Here is an 18,599-nt window from a genome sequence, read left to right on the forward strand (position 1 = left end):
TTATTGAAACATGTAGTAATTCCCAGTGTAAACTAATTGGAATAAAGTCAAAATCTTGATGGTTATTTTTTTTAATTTTATTGTATTTTTAGATATATAAACATTACTACAATTTACATGTATTGAACATATTTGTTGATTTTTGTTTTTGGCACTAGTTCAATACTACTACTCATTCAAGAGAATACTACTACACAATATATCTTACAGAAAGGCACACAACCAAAATAGTCGTTAGACTTAAAGCAATTAGCGAAGCGGCGCCATCATCCTCTCCGGTAGGCCGTTTCGTTGTTGGTGCTGGAGTAGTTTCGGATGTGAGCTATTAAAAAAAGGGATTCATTTAATTATTTATTTAAAAAGGATACATCTGGCAACTATTTAATACAGTTCTTATTGTTTATATCTTACAGTTTGTTCCAGCTTAGATTGTAAAGCCTTACAGCGAGTCTTGTTGTGATAAGAAGTTGTAGCAAGGCGACAAATAGTTGTCATTAGGCACTTATTATCGCAACCTTTTTGCAAGGATGGATCTCCTAAAGTTATTTTATGCTGCCAATACTAAATAAGTCATTTAAAACATGATTACAACATTAAATATCATTTTGAAAAAATATTACGTATGGATCAATCCATTTTCTCAATTTACCTTACGAAGTAGTTCCGGATTTTCTGCAAACTTTTCTAATAATGCATCAATACCAGCTGGACTAAGATCATTTGTAAATTCTTTGGAAAACTGATATGCCTTATACCAGACAGGTTTTTTTTCAGCGCCAAACACATTTGCTTCAGTTAGATTAAAAATCCACGTTTCTTCATCGACGACTTGCTAAAATTTTTTAATCACTCACATTAATTTTTTTATAATTCACATTCTTACCAATTTGATAGGGTCGACGTCATATATTTTGTAATTTGGATTTTTATAAGAGTAACTTGTTAAACTACCACCGTTCCAAGATAATCCAATGGCGTGATTATCAGCAGTATAATGAACATTTATTTCATTTTTATGAGTATGACCGTTAAAAATTCCTCCGATAATATGACTAAAACGTTCAATGATGCGATTGTACTCTCTCGACCACACAGTCCAACAATCAGAGTCACCGGATGGTATATGCGCTAATATATGTACATATTCGTTAGCCTTTTCAGCTGCTAACAAAGTTTCATGTAGCCAGTTTAATTGCTCCGTTGCATAACTGCCATCGAAATAGATCCACCAATTAAATAAATAACAGTCATTATTATTTAAGGAGATTATTCTAAGGCCTTTGCTTGGAGAAAGAGTGTAATAGCCACCTTTAAGTATCGTTTCTTTTGTTTCGTCAGGAAGCCATTTACTCCAAACAGTATAGAGATGCTCATACAACCATTTAACACTAAATTCATTTGGTGATAACTCGTTGCCAAAACTAAAACCATATTATACATATATACTTATATTATACATAGAAGTAAAATATTTTTAAAATATAAGTGAATATAATGTAAAATGGAAAAAATGTACATGCTTTTCCTTACACGTTTGTTGGATGTGGCTCATGATTTCCGATACAAGGGTATACAGGAATTTCAGGAAATTTAGAATAAATCAATTGACTAATTTTTGTTATCATTTCCTGATTTCCATCCTTAGTTGTAGACCACACATTATGTGGAACAATATCGCCAGTGTGATATATATAAGTGATAACTTCATGAGTCTCTTTAATGTGATCGAATGCATCCTCAATCATATGCAAAGGGGAGTCACAATCTCGGTAATCACTCCAATATCCAGCCTGTTTATCAACGTCAATATTTTCAGGAGTATTTCGACAACAAAGAGGTTCCGGACATTCAGCTAATGATCCACTCTTATATTCAGGATCGAAATGTATATCTGTTAAATGAAGAATTTTTAAGTCTTGATCGCTTTTATTTGGAAATTCGTCTTTTGGTCCGGTTATAACTGGGCCAGTTGAATCAACATTCAAGCTCCATTCAAACTTCTCATGTTTTACTTGACAAAACCTTATAGGTAAAGTACCGCACATTGTCCGGGTATCAGCTACTGTATTTTGCAATATGTAAATCAAACTATGGTAGTTTAAGTCAAAAAGTCCAGAACACACTTCTTCGGTTTGTAGATCAAGTCGCTTACAAACGTCGAGAAATACCTTTTTAGTGTCATCTTCTGCATTCGGACCATTTAATTCTCCATCAGGGCTAAGAAACATTTTTGTAAGGACATTTAAAGATGCTCTACATGTTGTACATAAGAAAAATTGATCTGCTGCTCCTAATTCGGCGGTGCTTTGTGTGAATAAATCCTTTTTGGAATGAGAAGTTGAGAGTTGCTTAGAAATTTGTCGCAATGCTGCTGTCTCTACATTTGTTTTTAAAAATGTTATGTACTCCTCCGCAAACTTGTTCGCAATGTCATCTGTTAATTAGCAAAATATGATCATTTCAAAATATGTTTATACTATCTCCAAAATCAAGTGCCCAAATATGAGCTTGCTAATATGCTAATATGAGACTGATTGCTTCATTTTCTCTAGACTACGTTCGAGTGCGTTAAATATACAATAGATATAGTTTATAAAAACTATCTGTCATTCGTTTCCGATTCATTATTTAATTCAAACATTTTTTTTCTAAAAAAATTTGTTTTTGCACTGAAAATTACCTTTTACGTTTTTTTCTTTTTGTGATATTTTTATTTTTTTTATTTGTAAAGTACTTAAAGAAGATTGTGGCAGTTAGATTTGAAATATCTGAAATAAGTATTTGCTTGTATATTAATCTTACCCTAATCTTTAATTGAAGCTAAAGTTCAATTCGTTTGTTTATTATATTTTGAACTTGAGTTATCTGATCTTTTTGCTGATAAACATACATGCGATGTGGGCTATATATGTTAATACTAATATCTTGCCTTACATAAATAAACCTCATGAAAATATTTTTGTTAATCTAAAGTGGAAATAAAGGAAAGTGAAAACTAAACGAAATAATAATTACATGTTACCCAACTTGAAATTTAAGGATTTTTATGAACATAAAAAAGGCAATCAATTCAGAGAACCAACATTTTAATAAAAGAATGAACTACAAATTTTATAGGAAAACTTTTTTTTTGTGTTGTTACCTGAAATAGAAGATAAAACCTCGTCCGAATCAGAGAAATCCGTTGGAACGCCAGGCAAATTAAATGCATTGGTTGTGACAACTAAGAACGCGAGAACGGCAGTCCACAACATCGTCAAAAATGTTTTTTATTTCAATGAATCCAGAGCCAAACTGAAACCAACTTGAATAATTTATTGCATATATACTTATAGAGAATATCAAAGCGAGATTAGTTATCTTCATATGATTTGCTTTTATGGCAATGGTTATCGTATTTAGAAACCGATTAGGATTTGTGAAGCAAGTAAATAAAAAACACAGTATAGAACTTACATTTTTTATTGATTAGTTGGAACTATAAAACTTTATAGATTCTGATTAAAAATAATACCTTAACCTAGAGGATATTTTTTACAATAACACTTAATATTAAAAGCGTAGTTATGCTCATGGCAATTAGTGCTGAAGCTCCATCATCTTCGTTACCAGGTCGTTTCGTTGTGGGATCAGTCGGTGTAGTGGAAGTACTACTAGGAGATGCTGTCGTAGTATTCTCTTCGTCGAGCTAAAACATATATATATTGTTTCATAATAAGTTCCTTTACAACTTTTTAGAACAAAATTTAACCTACCGCTTTAGCTAGTTTGATTGTTAGTTCATCACAACGTGTTTTTTGGTCATTTACTGTAGTTGCCAGTCTGCAAATTGTACTCATCAAACAGTTTCTGTTGCAACCAGCAGCAATTCTAGGGTCAGCAGAAGTCATTTTAAATCTCCAAAACTATTAGCATAATTTCAAGAATTAGCATAAAAAATGGCATATATTTCATTCTGATTATACTTTTCTGAGTAACTCTGGCTTTTCCGCCATTTGATCTAATAACTTGTCTATACAATCTGGACATAATTCTTTAGTGAATTCTGAAGAAAATGTGTATTCTTTGAACCAAACTGGGCGGATTTCTTTTCCATGAATATTAGCTTCAGTCAAATTAAAAATCCACGTTTCATGGTCTACAACTTGCTAATTGTTTAAGAAAATAATAGATTGTGAGCTACAGTATTAACTTATACGAACCATTGTTTTAGTTTCAATTTGATATAATCTGTAGTTTGGATTTTTATCGGAAAATGTTGTCAAACTGCCTCCATTCCAAGATATACCAATTGCATGTCCTTTGGAGCTATAGTGAACATTCATTTCGTCTTTGTGGGAATGCCCATTAAAAATGCCGCTAATGGTGTTGGAAAATCGCTCAATAATTTTATTGTATTCACGCGACCAAACAGACCAGCAACTTCCATCACCAGAAGGTATGTGTGCCAATATATGAACATATTCATTTGCTTTTTCGGCAGCTAGTAATGTATCATGTAGCCACTTTAGTTGTGGTTGAGCATTTTCGCCACTATGATACAACCACCAATTATTATTATAGCAATCATTGTTATTTAGAGCAATAAGGCGGAATCCAGCTTTTGGTGAATGTGTATAATAGCCTCCTTGGAGAATTGTTGTCTCTGTACTTGATGGTAACCATTTTGACCAGTCATTATACAAGCTCTCATATAACCATCTCGTATTTAAGTGGTCTTCTGCATCAACAGGACTAAAACTTTAATAGATATTTCTTTAGTATCGTATTGTACTATAAAACTAAAAAACTTACACATTTAATGGATGTGGTTCATGATTGCCAATGCAAGAAAATACTGGGACATCTGGGAACATTTCTTGTAATTTATTACTTACTTTAGATAAAACGTCCGTATTTTTCTCAACAGATGTTGCCCATACCATGTGGTCTACAACATCTCCGGTCTGGTATATGTAATCAATATGGGGATGTGTTGCCTTAATGTGATTCAATGCATCTTCTATCATATGCCAAGGAGCATCACAGTCTCTAAAATCCCCCCAATAACCAGCCGCCTTAATTGTACCTTCACTAGTTTCTTTGTGCCGTTGACAACAAAGAGGTTCTTCGCATTCTGCTAATGAGCCTGGCTCATAAAATGGATCATAATGAATGTCAGTTAAATGTAAAACAGTAAGCACTTCTCCATCACTACTTGGGACATCAGCTTTTGGTCCATCGATAACTGGTCCACCTGAATTAATAGAAAGCGTCCAATTGTAATCAGCGCTTTTTACGTTACAAAAACTGAACTCCAGGAAAAGTGAACAAAAACTTCTCGAATCCATTTCACTCTTTTTTATTATATATTCACAAGTTGGCCAATTCGAATCATATAACCCAGCGCAAACCTCTTCTGTTTGAATATTTAAACGTTTACATAATTCCAACACTATTTCCTTTGTAACTTTCTCATTATTTGGGCCATTCAGTTCTCCGTCATCCTCACGAAACATTTTGGCAATTATATTTACTGTTGCCCTACATGTTGTACATAAAAAGAACTGATCGGCACTACTCAGTTCATCAACTCCTTTGGTGAAAATATCTTTCTTGCTATGTGACTTTGCCAACTGCTCTGAAATTTGTCGCAGTGATGCTGATTCCACTCCAGTTTTTAAAAAAGATATGTATTCATTTTCGAACTTATAAGCAATATTATCTATGGTATAAAAAAAATAATTTATTAATCATATGTGTATGTATATATATGAATTTTATATATATATATATAAATTGAGACAAGGTCAAATCTTTCAAAACTTGTGAGGACATTCACATATTCGCAAATTGTATCGCTTTAATTTATGAATTTATTTGATGCCGTAATATTTCATAGCACACAAACCGGAAATCGCAGATAATACGGCATCAGAATGACTTGTAAAATCTTGTGGAACTCCTGGAAGATGAATTGCTTCGCAACTTAATAATATTCCGAAAAAAATGTATATCAACATTATTTAGCTTAACAAGACTAGCTTAATCACGTAACTTTTACTTATTGTACTAAACTGTATAGATCCACAGTTCTTTCAATTTATACATCATACTCTTATCAATATTCGATAATTAGACCAATTGTTCTTTCGCGTTTAAATAATCGTAATCTTTTAATCTCTCTACATTCTTTAGATATACTTCTTACTATATTGATGTATATAAGAATTGTACACAGTTTTATTACAAATATCTTTTGCTTCACCTTTAGATTACTTCAGTATTCGAATACTTAAAAGGTTTGAAATTGTATTGAGTTCTTAATTGATATGAAAGAGATTATTTTGAATTTGTATACATATGATTATATCTCCATTAATACGAATAATAAAAGCATTTTAATTTATAATTTACAATACAGCTACGTGTTTCCAATTCTTAATATAGGAAAAATAGGAAAAATAATATTCTGGTTTATTGAAATTCAAGTCGTCAATTCAAGTCATTTTCTATTTACTATTTCAATATTGCTTGTAGCATTATATTATGGATTAAGAAGAGTTAAAGAAATTTCTCTTTGCGTACTACACGGATGCACATCTAAATGCCAAATAGAGCCCTTCCACATTGTTGTAGAAATTAATAATTGTTTTTGTATTTTGAATTCATCGACATATGTCACAATGAAGGCGGCATAGATGAAGTCAAATACCAAAATTGGGGACTACTCTTATCCTTTACGCCGAAACTGCACAAATCCGTTCTCAAAATTTTCAAAAAGATAACTACGATCCCCTGTGTTTGTGGTTTAGTCTTGTAATACTTCGCTTTTTACAAAAGTTAATACAACTTATATTATATACATATATGCTCTTTAAAAATGTTCCGGTTGCGTGGTTAAAGTGAAATCTAGATTTGCTATTGGCTTAAATCAAATTTGCCATATGCAAGTCGAAAAATAGTTTTCTATTAAATCTTTTTACTTCCAATCGCACCAAAATGTTAAAGCTTATTTAATACTTTAATATTTTTTTCACTGTTCGTAAGTAAAGCATGATATAGACGATGAAACATGTTTGCAAACCAAATATGCAAACCGAGTATGCGCTTTGCTATACACTTTGAAACAAGGTTTGCATACTTCATTTTGATTTATTTTCTACAGCGATCATATCAACAGCGGAGTAAGTACAGAGTGCAAAACAATAATTGAAACTGAAGAAATTGAGGTGATGATCATAGCAACCTGTTATTTATTTCATTTTTTAAACTAAAATTATTTTTGTTTCAATTTTTTAATATGTTACATTTTAAAATTTTTATTCATATAATAATTGTTTAAATATTAAAGCTTACTATAAAAATGTTTTTAGCACAAATTAATTTTTAAAATATATAAACTTCTTCAATAATTGTCTAATGTCTAGCAATTTTTTAATTATTTTTCATTTATTTTTCTTTTTACCAAAAATTAATAATTTTTTTCCGTAATCTTTGCTTGTCCGACGCTCACCAAAATTCTTAAATTATGAGAAATTTGCAAACTTCGATATACACAAGTAAACATGTTTGCAAACTTAACAAATAATTGAAAAGTTTTAATTTCACCGCAAACTTGTTGCAAACTTGAATATAGACAGTGCAATTTGGTAGCCCGCAAACCTTACTTTTCTTTACACTCTGATATATGTTCACTTTGAATATTTTTTAAAATACAACTCTGTGTGAAGTCTTGAAATTGTAAAGTAGAAATCAAAAATTTTTGACGTTTCATTTTAAGGTTTTAGTTTGATTACCAATAAAATTTATGATTTCGTACGTCTTTGCGTTTTAACTCAATGAAGTGACTTGTCGTTGCTTTGGAAATCTTGTGTATAATGAGTTTTTGTGTGAGACGAAATTAAATTTGAAATATAGTCGATAAAAATCCATTAAAACAAATTTTCACAAATTCAGCTGCATACCTAATGAGCCTAATTAATTTTCTAAATTCCAAACTAAAACCTTCGGTTGAGTGTGATGCTATTTGTCTTGATGGATACACAGGTAATAACAAGTCTTTATAAAATATCTTTTTAGTAATTTATAACGTTTGTGACAGCCGCCAATCTAATAGCTGATGATGTTGAACAACTTTCCCGTGGATTTATTGCCTACTCAATTACAAAGCCGCCAGTTGAAATGATTTTTGGATTTCCGAAGGGAATAGATTTAAAAGTAATTAAACTGTGGAATACGACTGGATCATTACGTTCTACAGCACTCGAAGTTCACGGAAAATATCAAGGAATATGGGAACGGGTTGCCTATGTTCGTGATATAAATAAAGATGTTGACTGTGTAATGTTTTGTTATCAAAGTGAGTACAGTTCTCGGAGCAATAATGGAAATGCCTTTCAACAATGCAATCAAAAGGTTTTCTTCTTCAAAACTGCTGGAAGAATTTTATCCGATTGTAATACCATTAAGATTATTATTTTGCAAACCTATAAATGTGCTCCCGTGTTACGAAAAGCAGAAATCTGGGGTTTGCCTGCTCGGTCACTTTCGAAAGTAGACAAAGAACTTATGAAAACTATTTGGAATGAAGTAGTGAATCCTTTAGAATTAAAGCAATCTGTTCAAAGATCTTTTAAATCGTCAGAGCAGCATACGTGTTCCAATCTTAATATTCCAGAAGAATTTTTAGATACAATAACATGGGAAATAATGGTAATCTTTAAGATCGATTTTATAACTTAAACATTATTAATTTTTTGTGTTTAGATTTTCCCGACAGTCTTGCCTTCGGGTAAAGTAGTTGATCAAAGCACTATTGATAAGCATTCAGAAATGGAAGCTAAATGGGGTCGTACGCCTTCCGATCCGTTCACAGGTCTAGAATTCACAACTCATCGTAAAGCGATTTTAGATATTGGATTAAAAGCCAGAATTGATAAGTTTCTAACAGAAAATTCAGACCATTTTAAAGCAGTACCACGTTCCTTGGGTTCGCGTTTACGTCGCAATCAAAATCGTCACGCATCACAATTTGCAAGTCTTTGTCAAGGTGATACCATATCAATGGGAGCTTATTCTGCATTATTAACTGCATCAAATTATACAAATCCTAAGTCAACAGCAACCTCCTCTATTGTTACAACAGATGTACCGATCAAACGAATAAAGTTGACTGATAATGTTGAAACATATCGCTATGAAACACCTTTAATAACATCTACCACTACACAACCATCTACTACAACTACTGCATCATCACCGTTTTCTTCAAATCACATATCAAGCATAGACAATGCTATTCAAAATGCTTTACAAAAAATGTCACGCTTTACACAACCGTTATCAAGAGATTCCACAACTTGTATTAAGTGTAAAACAAGTGATTTCAGCCACAAAATACAAACTTGTCAGCATTTAATTTGTCGTAGATGCCTTGTAGAATTAATGAAAGACCAGCTATGTACATGTAAACAAAGCTTTAGTACTGCGGATGTTGAGCGTTTTCACAAATTGTAGTAAATTTGTGTTCAACTATGGATTTTAATATCTTAACAAAATCTACGTTGGAACTGATAACAGAATATAGTCGCGTATATAATTTTAAAATAAATTTTGATTTGCATGAAACTTAAAGTCTTGTTAAGGTACTCCAAACTTTATGCTATAATTTTTGTTTAATAAAATTTATTTTAACAAAAAACTATGTTATCTCAATAAGTTATAATATTTAAAATAAATTTCAAAACATAATATTATGCATGTCTAAAAGCTAAAGATTTAAATATACATACATTAAATTCCATCTCACGCTTAATTTTTGTGTACAGAATATAATAAAATCGTCATATTTATATTCCGATACTACTCCGAAATTACTCTGAATCACAGTATATATTTATTTGTATAAATATATGTTGCCACATTATAACAAAACTAATTTGTATATAGGTATTATCATATATGTTGTATGTAGAACATGAAATGTTTTGAATTATAGAAGAGTGGACGTTAAGAAATTAATTAAACTTAATTGGATACTTATTTTACATTTTTTTCATTTGAGACAAGTATTTAAATATTTAAAACTTTCATATTTTTTTAATACTAGTAAAAAATTAGGTGTAAGATTTTGAAACATTTATTAAATATGTTATTTACGAGCAGAGTTTCATATTTGCAGGGTCAGTTTTATAACAATGACCAATATATAACTCATTAGGTCAAAGCACTGAAGTCCATTTACAGAATTTAAATAATAATTTAATATTTATGTGGTCGAGTTGGTTTTTCAGGCTCAAAGAGTTTAGGATCTTGCAAAAAGTCAATGTCCTTATAATAAGTTGGCATCAATGCACATCGTTGTGCACGTGCGATTGCTATTTCAACTTCCTCCTGTTTTTGCTTGCATAAACCAGTAATATGTCTACCATAAATACGACCTGTATAAGGCGACTGAAACTGTGACAGTAGTTTCACGTTTTTGTAATCAGGACTTATATCATTTTTACAAAGAATGCATAGTTTTTTTTCTTTTTCAAACGGATTTGGAATGTCTATGGGTTCATCATTCTGTTTTATTGCACAATACGCACGTACCGCAATATTTATCTTAGGTGCTGTTGCTGATAAAAAAAATATTATTTTAGAATAAAATTTATTATTATAATATACTTCTTACTATTGGATAAATTTAATCCCAGAATTCTGAACATATTTATATTATTTTTTGTACGAAGTTTTTTTAACACACAATCTCAGCTGTCTCTGACAGAATATAACTGATGCCATCTAGTAGCAGATAGTCACTGTTATGTATATGAAATGATAGAATTGCAATTACGAAATAAACTATGTCATGCGCATTAGTGATTTAGTTCATTTTAAATACGCATACGTTTTACTTAAAAAATATTCGAGATATGAATTTAAAAAAGAGCCATATAAAGTATATAATTCAAAAAATATAAAGAGAGCTTAAATCGGAAGTATAAATGTCAGAAAACTAAATACTTATACACAATAAAAGAAAATGTTTTTGACTTGAGATATGCATATACACATTTTCGAAGTATATTCACAAATTCACAGACGACTTTATAGTTTTGGTAACTCTACGCTGTGAGCTACTTATCGGTAATAGTGCTTTCTCACTAGCATTTGAAATAGTCCAATTTGTATTGTTGTCATTTTTATATGATATTTGTTCACATTATGATCACTTATGATTCACTTCGTTACACATTCGTTTGAATGTGTTTCGTAAAAACAGTAATAATTTGTTCAGAACAAACGCAAATTTTTTTTTGTCAGTTCGATAAACAATAACTATTCCAATTGACAACTTTGATCCGTATTGATTCGCAACAGTATATCGAAACTTGCCAGCCAATAAGTATTAAACTTTAGTGCAACTGCCTGTGCATTGTCTACATGTGGACGCACTTCTTATATGTGTACGTGATTGTAACGACGAATCTTCGATCGACAAGTTCAAGTATAGCATCCGTCTCTTTGAAGCTTTAACGCCTGGATAACTGATATTATGCAACTAGTCAATAAACATTTAATGTAAGCCTTTATTTAGAAACTGACGTATTGCAGGTATATTGAATAACTTTTATTGAAGTATAAACTCTGAATTAAGGAATGACTTAAACTCTTTGTCCTCATTAGGTTGTCAAGCAATCTGTATGATCAACCGGGTTGCTTATACGAAGAGTCTCGATTTACCTTAAATAATATCCGCAGCGACAATAAAATTCTTGACAAATAAGTTATGTCTACCGTAAACTATCAGATATAGTTGAGATGGCGGCTTATTTAGATGATACAGTAAGAATCGTCGAAAGAAATTCACTATACCCAAGAAAAATTTGAAATTGCATAGATTTTAATAGAGGCATCTGAATGCCTTTCATCTAAGTATTACATGTGGTAATGGAGGGGATTTAATGCGCATGACTTGCATGAGATCGGAAGGAAGGAGGCAAGGTGAAGTGCTTGCCATCAGGATTACGTTTATAGTTAATGTAATCATGTAGAACCTTGCGCTCTAAGAGACGGATTCTTTCTATCTGAGCAGAAATTATTGCAGACCAAACGGAGAAAACGCACGAGCTGTTTATAGCAGAAGAGCTAGATTTTACAGTAAAGCTGGTTGTGCCTTTGATGGGTGTTTTTTAGTTGCATATACCAAAAAGTGGTGTTTTGTCCATGACAAAGACAACGTATTGAATGAAGTTGTGCCGAGTAGATAGCACAACACCGGGGTACTTGAGCTTTTCAAAGAGCTGAATGGATTATCATTAAACTTTAGCTCGAGGAGTGGTGCATCAAAGCCATTATTGCGATTTCGTCTAGGAAATCAAAGGCAGAGACCTTGGTGAGATTAAGGTAAATCTTCCACTTGACATAGTCAATGAGGAGGGTTTTAAGGTACTAAACTCATTACAAATTCGACACTAGGGAGGGAGGGGTGTCTGCTATAAACAGGTTGAAAAGAATTGGGCTTAAGACAAAATCCTGTGGAGCGCTGGCAATATTGCAGAAAATGCGGAACAGAGCGGAACTGATTCTGACTTAAAAAGTCCTATTAGAAAGGAACATGTGGACAACACTGCAAAGTATTTGGAAGAAGTCGAATTAGCCGAGTTTGTAGACCAAACCCTCAAACCAAAGAGTTTTACAATATTGAGACTTACTGCCGTAGTGGGCTGATTGTTGAAGAAACTGACTCATATCTCGTTTTAGAAATGATGCAGTGCGTGCACCTTATGAACATGTCCCTTAATTGTGGAGATGAAAATGCTTTCGAGTGCGAAGCGACGAAATCAATCTCCGCCGGAGTCCTGTTTCTATATTCAGAAATGCCTAACTGGAGGTAATGGGCGAGAGTGCAGAATGCAAGGCTTATCGGTTGCCTGGTCTGCCAAACCATCGACAAGACTGGGAAAAAGTCGTATATTTGCCAAGATAAACTCTAGGACGTTATTGTTGCGAGTCAGTACCAGTTAACGATCAGCTTAACCAGTCGTTCGAAGAGCTTAGTAACGTTTTAGCAGAAGGCTGGATTGTTCCATAGGAGGTGCTTGCTATTGAAGTTCCTGACTATCAAAAACTGGAGGAGGGAATTGACAACCGTGATTTTCAAATCCGCTCAATCGGCAAATTTGCCAATCGGTCACACCGCTGGTAATTGGAGCACTGACGGATATCATTGTGAGATTTCAGAACTATCGAGATAATGATGTTAAAAGACGAAAGGTGCCAGACAACGTCAATTGCTAAAAGTTCAATAGAGAAAAGAGAACAGAGAGGAAACTTTTTTAATTTTTAATCAAGTGAATTCTTAAATTGTTCATATTACTATTTCGGGTATCGCCAAATATCTATGATCAGCGGTCTTTGGAAATATTTTTTGGCTTGATTGTCGGTATATATTTTTAAAACTGCAAATTCCAAGAATTGAACTCCGTCAAATTTAAACTATGTTAAAACAAGAACCTTATGTACACTTTATTCAGAAATTTATTTAAAAAATGTTTGTTTCACTAACATTTTGTAAAATGGAAAAAGACATGATAGGCTGTACAGGTAAGCATAATTTAGCCTGTTTAATAGTTTAAACTAGCCTATTTGTAAATCAAATTTAAAAGCTTTTGCTAATATCAAAAAGGATGTGCACTATTGTTGAGTTTGGATGTATGTATATATTATTACAGATTTTTTTCTTTTTAAAATAGTGTGATTATTGCAAAGTAATTTGCATAATGTTCAATAAAATTTTGAAGTTAAAATGCAAATTCGTTAACAAATTTAAATGATTCTTTTCATTAGTACAAAGTATTGTAAAATTATTTTCATTGATACATTTTCTTTAACTTAAATGGAACTCATCATGATATCATATAAATTCCCTTGTGAATTACATTGTGAGTTGTTAATACTGTATAATATTGTATAATATTTATATGCCTATCATCATCGTGACATCATTGACATACTGGCGCCCTTTTTCTTTAACTCTTTTGCTTAAAAAGTTTACTTTCTAATAACAATAAACTTTTACGAGAAATCGCGAAAAGCATTTCTACATCCGCTTCCGCTAAGCTGTTTTCCGTCGGAAGTGTTATTCACGAGGAAACCCTTTATGTCAAACCGCGCTATTGTTAGTTTATGTGACTTGATTGGACTTTTTGCAGAAGGGGAAGTAAACGTTTTGCCTTTTCTGGTAAGTCATTCCGTGAGATAAATTTATGTTTAAATATATTCATCAGCAATAAATCTTTAAGGTTTACTGCTATTGCCAATCAAATGCGGCTACGCACATAATGAAAAATTGGGGCTGAATCAAAGTTTGGTAATATGTGTAGAGTTTAGTAATATTTCAGTTTTTTGGAATTAATAGTTTATAAATGATATGCATACCATCGCATACGAGTACTTATAAGTAACTTCTATGTAAATTCAGTTTCAGAAAATGTAGTTGAGCTTTATAAGGATTACACAGAACGTAGACACATTAAAGTTTACTTCTTACCTCGTCCAGATTAATGTTGCGAGGTATTGAGATTTTTAGTAAATATTTGGGAGCTTCTTAGTGGAGTATAACAAAAAATATATTTTCTAATTCTTTTGTGTTTAATTTTAAAATTTCCTATTTAGAGTCAGAAAACATTTTTTTTGCGCGATAAGCAAGACGCAGAGCTAATATTAATTAGGAGATTTCAATGCGGGCGGTAAAGTAGATATGAGGATTTTTTAAAATTCCAGTGATAAGTGAAAAAAGAAGTGAGTTTTTGCTTATACATTTGTAGTAAAATATTCTAAGTTTTTGATACCTTCTGCAAGATAGGATATTTCGAGGTCCTCTATATATTGTTTGTTCGCAGAGTTGTGACAGAGTTGTAGAGATTTAAATTTCTGCTGATATTTTTTCTAACATTTTTGTAAATAAATGAAGTCAAATCTTTTGAATACAGTTGAATATACTTCATTTATTTTTATTACAGCAATTGTTAATGAATGAATTAGCAATTACAATGTTTTTTCTTTAGTTTATCCAAATGGTCTAGAAGCATTCTTTAATTTTGTGATGTGCCTACCATAAGGCAGAAACTATAACTTGAATTGTTTCCTCATTTTTTGGAACACATTCTTCAGAACTCTACTTTTTCGACTACTCTTTCATTTTCTAGGTATAGCGATGTAATCATGTCTCACCCACAGTTATAAATACTTATTAGGATTACGTTTAAATATTTGGTTTTACGTAGTAACAGATTTTTTCACTTAAATTTATTCAAATGAACTTTAGATTAGTTTTAAAACTTGCCTTAAATAAGTCTCTTAATACGCCACTGGTTACACAGGTTTGAAAAAATATGCCACTTATTTTGCTTACAAGCTTCTCATACGCAAATTCTTTTGCAAAATTTTAACAACGTGTTGACTTAAAAATTTGTGTCTGTCAGTAATCCCATGCATTTTTATATTATGGTCTTCCATCGCAAAATCATCTTTTATCGACCATTTCGAAGATTGCTACCTTATTTGAGCGTCCTAACCCCCTAGTATCATTGGTGCTTACAAAACCACAATAAAACGAAGGAAACTTATTAAATCAATTTATTTGACAGTACAACATATTTGTATTGCTTGACGAGTTTGTTTTGTAAATGAATGATTTCTTTTTCAAATAAAAAGAGTTTATATTTTTAAAAATATTTCAAAACTTTTGTTTTTTGCAAATTTACCAGAACTTCTGCATTTTAAACACCTACAACACAAAAGAAGCTTACATATAGAATTAAAAATCTGGACTGAAATATTTAAATATTGGCACCGGTTTATCAAACTGTCACGTAAAAAAAAAATTATTAAAAAAGAACCTTAAACGTAGACTTTTTATTATATTTTTATTAAAGAAAATCTTCTCTATTATATATTTATATTTCTTCAAAATACTACAACCATTTTTAATCTCATACTTTTAATAGTAAATTTTATTTTGTAGGCGATCTATAACTATTGTCTTATATTACATTTAGTTGGATTATCACGAAAATGACTTTATTTAAATTTCAGAAAATGGCAGAATGCAAATGGCAAATATCATATTGGTTAAAAAATTCCGTTAAAATACACCCTTTCGATTTTAAATCATCAATACATAAAAGAGGCTTTTAATTGAATTTTCTGGTCACCTCACTTTTCACATTAATGCAAGTTCAAAGGGTTTTTAAGTAAAACTTTAGTTTTAAGGTGAACTGAAAGCCTGAAAGAAAAAATTGGTAATAAGTAACAGTAAAAGTACAATTGGCCACTTTCAGAGAAAGCCCTTTTTTATCTTTGAACTTATTCTTTTTACATTGCTATGGTTTTATTCATCATACCAACAAAAAAAAAAAAAAATAACACATAAAAATAATATTCAAAGCCCAATTTTATTCCTTATTATTTGCGTCCTTAGCAAGTACAACATCTTTACGTTTATTAAATTATTTGCCTAAACTAAATGGAACTGAACAGAAATATTGTATAAATAAAAATGAAAAATAAAATCAGAAGAAATAAGTTTTTTTATTTAAATGAACAGAAATGCAAACAAAACATAAAATCAAATTGAAAATACATTGAAATAATTGAAATCGATTGTCAATGCAGCAACTCAGTCGTGCATTGTGCGTTATCCTTCCAAAAATCTTGTTACAGTACATGAACGTAAAGCAACCCCAAGCATTTAATACCCATAACTATTCATTATGGAATTATAATAGACGCATCCTATAGTGAATAAATAAAAAACACACCCAGGATTGCTTGCTGCGAGCAACGCAACAGATTTCCTATGTGTGACACATAGTATTTGGTATTTGGCAAAACACTTCGGGATAACGGAATGCTCATAATGGAAATTATGGAATTCATATAAAATATGTTTATTTATTTTGTTGCCATTCAAACAGGATATGAAAATCGAAACCCAAATTGAAAGGGGTCTTAATATTATTCGAACGTGAAAGGGTTAACATGTTTTGGATAGTCTTGTAGGGCGGTTATTTGTCCGTTTATCTTAGTGTTGAGACTTTTGACTTTTTAGATTTATGATCTGTAGTTGGATTCGTCGTTGGCACAAGACACATATTACCTAACGCATGCTTTAATTTTATTTTCAGTTAACTTGTATGCCATATTTTTGTCAATTAAATACAACATATATTATTACTATTAAATTATAAGTATTGTATTAGGGGCCATAATGATTTTCTTTTAAATGGCAAACTGACATACCGTGTGATCAAAAAAGAACGAGAAGTTAAAAAAAAAACGCAAAATTTTAATTTTTAATAATTTTCTTTATTATCGCCTTCAAAGTACTCTCCTCTTGCGGCAATACATGCATGCCAACGCTTGATCCAATTTTCCATACAAGTTTTATAGGCCGCCGAAAGTATGGCATTTAGTTGATGCAACGAATTCTCTTTTATGGCCTCTATGGTCTCAAAACGCGTCTATGGTCCTCGCAATGGAAATTTGAGTCGGGGGAAGAGGATAAGTTACACGGGGCCATATCTGGAGAGTACGGTGCTTGGTTGATGATATTGGTGGAGTTTTTGGCTAAAAACTGCGACACAACCAACGCTGTGTGAGCCGGTGCGTTATAGTGGTGTAAAATCCATGAGTTTTCCTTCCATAAATCTGGCCTCTTTTTGCATATGGCCTCACGCAAACGACGCATAACGACCAAATAATACTCCTTATTGATCGTTTGACTGTCCGGAAGGAATTCATAGTGCACCACACCACCAATATCGAAGTAAACAGTCAGATTTTAGACCGACTTTTCGGTTTCGGCTCACCTTCGAAGCACCATTCGGTCGATTGTTGTTTGGTGGGCATTCATATCAAATTCATAGACCCATGTCACATCAGTTATGATGCGTTCGATGAATGTGGGGTCACTATCTGCGTTAAAAATGATCTCTTTGGCCACATCACAACGACGCTTTTTTTGAATGAAATTCAGCTAAAAATCACCACACGAAAATTTTTCAACTTCTTTGTATAGACGCCAAACAAAAACTAATCGTACGATATGCGTTAAACTTTGACAGAATGTGTGTAATAGTGTTGCCAGCGTGAAAATAAAAAAATTTACCGATTGAATAAGCGCGGGAATTCAAAAAAAGAACGAATTTGTTCTTTTTTGATCACAAGGTATATTGATATAGTTGATATATAATATGATTTTAGGTCTACTTTAACAGGTTGCAAATATTCCGATCAAGATACATTCTCTTCACTTCATAAATAAAGAGTAAAAACCTAGCCAACTGGTTACGTTATTCTGGCTGTATATATCTATATCGCATAATGTAACAATATCGCATAATGTAACAATGCTTAGTAACCATTCGACTATATAGTTATCGCCATTGATTCATAATTTAAAATATACATATAAAATACCTATTACTGAATTATGATAAATTTGAATAAAAAAGTTTGGTATAGATCGCATAATGTAACACCAAACACCAATCTTATCCCAAGATTTGCAAACAAGAGGATCTGGTTCTCTAGGTTTGGGGTTGATCGCTATATTAGCAGCCTCG

The 18,599-nt window shown here is 31.9% G+C and overlaps 4 protein-coding genes across 4 annotated transcripts; 1 reads left to right on the top strand and 3 right to left on the bottom strand.

Moving 5' to 3' along the window:
* Positions 1-85: 85 nt before the first annotated feature.
* LOC119682348 (sphingomyelin phosphodiesterase 1) lies at positions 86-3,283 on the bottom strand. Its single transcript, XM_038095763.1, has 6 exons — positions 3,143-3,283; positions 1,531-2,434; positions 884-1,421; positions 650-832; positions 412-561; positions 86-322 (listed from the first exon to the last, which is right to left on the bottom strand). The coding sequence occupies exons 1-6, from the start codon at positions 3,252-3,254 to the stop codon at positions 191-193; spliced, it is 2,019 nt and encodes a 672-aa protein (XP_037951691.1). The 5' UTR covers positions 3,255-3,283; the 3' UTR covers positions 86-190.
* Positions 3,284-3,477: 194 nt separating this feature from the next.
* On the bottom strand, positions 3,478-6,037 carry LOC119680922 (sphingomyelin phosphodiesterase 1-like). The gene is made up of 6 exons (XM_038093945.1): positions 5,891-6,037; positions 4,795-5,704; positions 4,203-4,740; positions 3,966-4,148; positions 3,756-3,905; positions 3,478-3,688 (listed from the first exon to the last, which is right to left on the bottom strand). The coding sequence occupies exons 1-6, from the start codon at positions 6,000-6,002 to the stop codon at positions 3,521-3,523; spliced, it is 2,061 nt and encodes a 686-aa protein (XP_037949873.1). The 5' UTR covers positions 6,003-6,037; the 3' UTR covers positions 3,478-3,520.
* A 1,395-nt stretch (positions 6,038-7,432) lies between these two features.
* On the top strand, positions 7,433-9,739 carry LOC119680563 (RING finger protein 37). The gene is made up of 4 exons (XM_038093457.1): positions 7,433-7,541; positions 7,763-8,028; positions 8,084-8,694; positions 8,749-9,739. Exons 2-4 carry the CDS (start codon positions 7,950-7,952, stop codon positions 9,496-9,498), a joined length of 1,440 nt encoding a protein of 479 aa, XP_037949385.1. The 5' UTR covers positions 7,433-7,541; positions 7,763-7,949; the 3' UTR covers positions 9,499-9,739.
* A 365-nt stretch (positions 9,740-10,104) lies between these two features.
* On the bottom strand, positions 10,105-10,793 carry LOC119681391 (28S ribosomal protein S18c, mitochondrial). Its single transcript, XM_038094567.1, has 2 exons — positions 10,661-10,793; positions 10,105-10,604 (listed from the first exon to the last, which is right to left on the bottom strand). The coding sequence occupies exons 1-2, from the start codon at positions 10,692-10,694 to the stop codon at positions 10,243-10,245; spliced, it is 396 nt and encodes a 131-aa protein (XP_037950495.1). The 5' UTR covers positions 10,695-10,793; the 3' UTR covers positions 10,105-10,242.
* Positions 10,794-18,599: the final 7,806 nt, after the last annotated feature.

Source organism: Teleopsis dalmanni, chromosome 2 (genome assembly GCF_002237135.1).
Source record: "Teleopsis dalmanni isolate 2A chromosome 2, ASM223713v2, whole genome shotgun sequence".
Lineage (NCBI taxonomy): Eukaryota > Metazoa > Arthropoda > Insecta > Diptera > Diopsidae > Teleopsis > Teleopsis dalmanni.

Excerpts from the sequence above, each read along its gene's own strand:
- LOC119680922 (XM_038093945.1), bottom strand. The coding sequence starts at position 6,002 with ATGTTGATATACATTTTTTTCGGAATATTATTAAGTTGCGAAGCAATT. Across the intron at positions 5,705-5,890 it reads CGTATTATCTGCGATTTCCG|ATAATATTGCTTATAAGTTC; the intron begins GTTTGTGTGCTA and ends TTTATACCATAG. Across the intron at positions 3,689-3,755 it reads CAATCAAACTAGCTAAAGCG|CTCGACGAAGAGAATACTAC; the intron begins GTAGGTTAAATT and ends TATATGTTTTAG.
- LOC119682348 (XM_038095763.1), bottom strand. The coding sequence starts at position 3,254 with ATGTTGTGGACTGCCGTTCTCGCGTTCTTAGTTGTCACAACCAATGCA. Across the intron at positions 2,435-3,142 it reads GGTTTTATCTTCTATTTCAG|ATGACATTGCGAACAAGTTT; the intron begins GTAACAACACAA and ends GCTAATTAACAG. Across the intron at positions 323-411 it reads AATCTAAGCTGGAACAAACT|CTCACATCCGAAACTACTCC; the intron begins GTAAGATATAAA and ends TTTTTTTAATAG.
- LOC119681391 (XM_038094567.1), bottom strand. The coding sequence starts at position 10,694 with ATGTTCAGAATTCTGGGATTAAATTTATCCAATA. Across the intron at positions 10,605-10,660 it reads GGGATTAAATTTATCCAATA|CAACAGCACCTAAGATAAAT; the intron begins GTAAGAAGTATA and ends TTTTTTTATCAG.
- LOC119680563 (XM_038093457.1), top strand. The coding sequence starts at position 7,950 with ATGAGCCTAATTAATTTTCTAAATTCCAAACTAAAACCTTCGGTTGAG. Across the intron at positions 8,029-8,083 it reads TTGTCTTGATGGATACACAG|CCGCCAATCTAATAGCTGAT; the intron begins GTAATAACAAGT and ends CGTTTGTGACAG. Across the intron at positions 8,695-8,748 it reads CAATAACATGGGAAATAATG|ATTTTCCCGACAGTCTTGCC; the intron begins GTAATCTTTAAG and ends TTTTGTGTTTAG.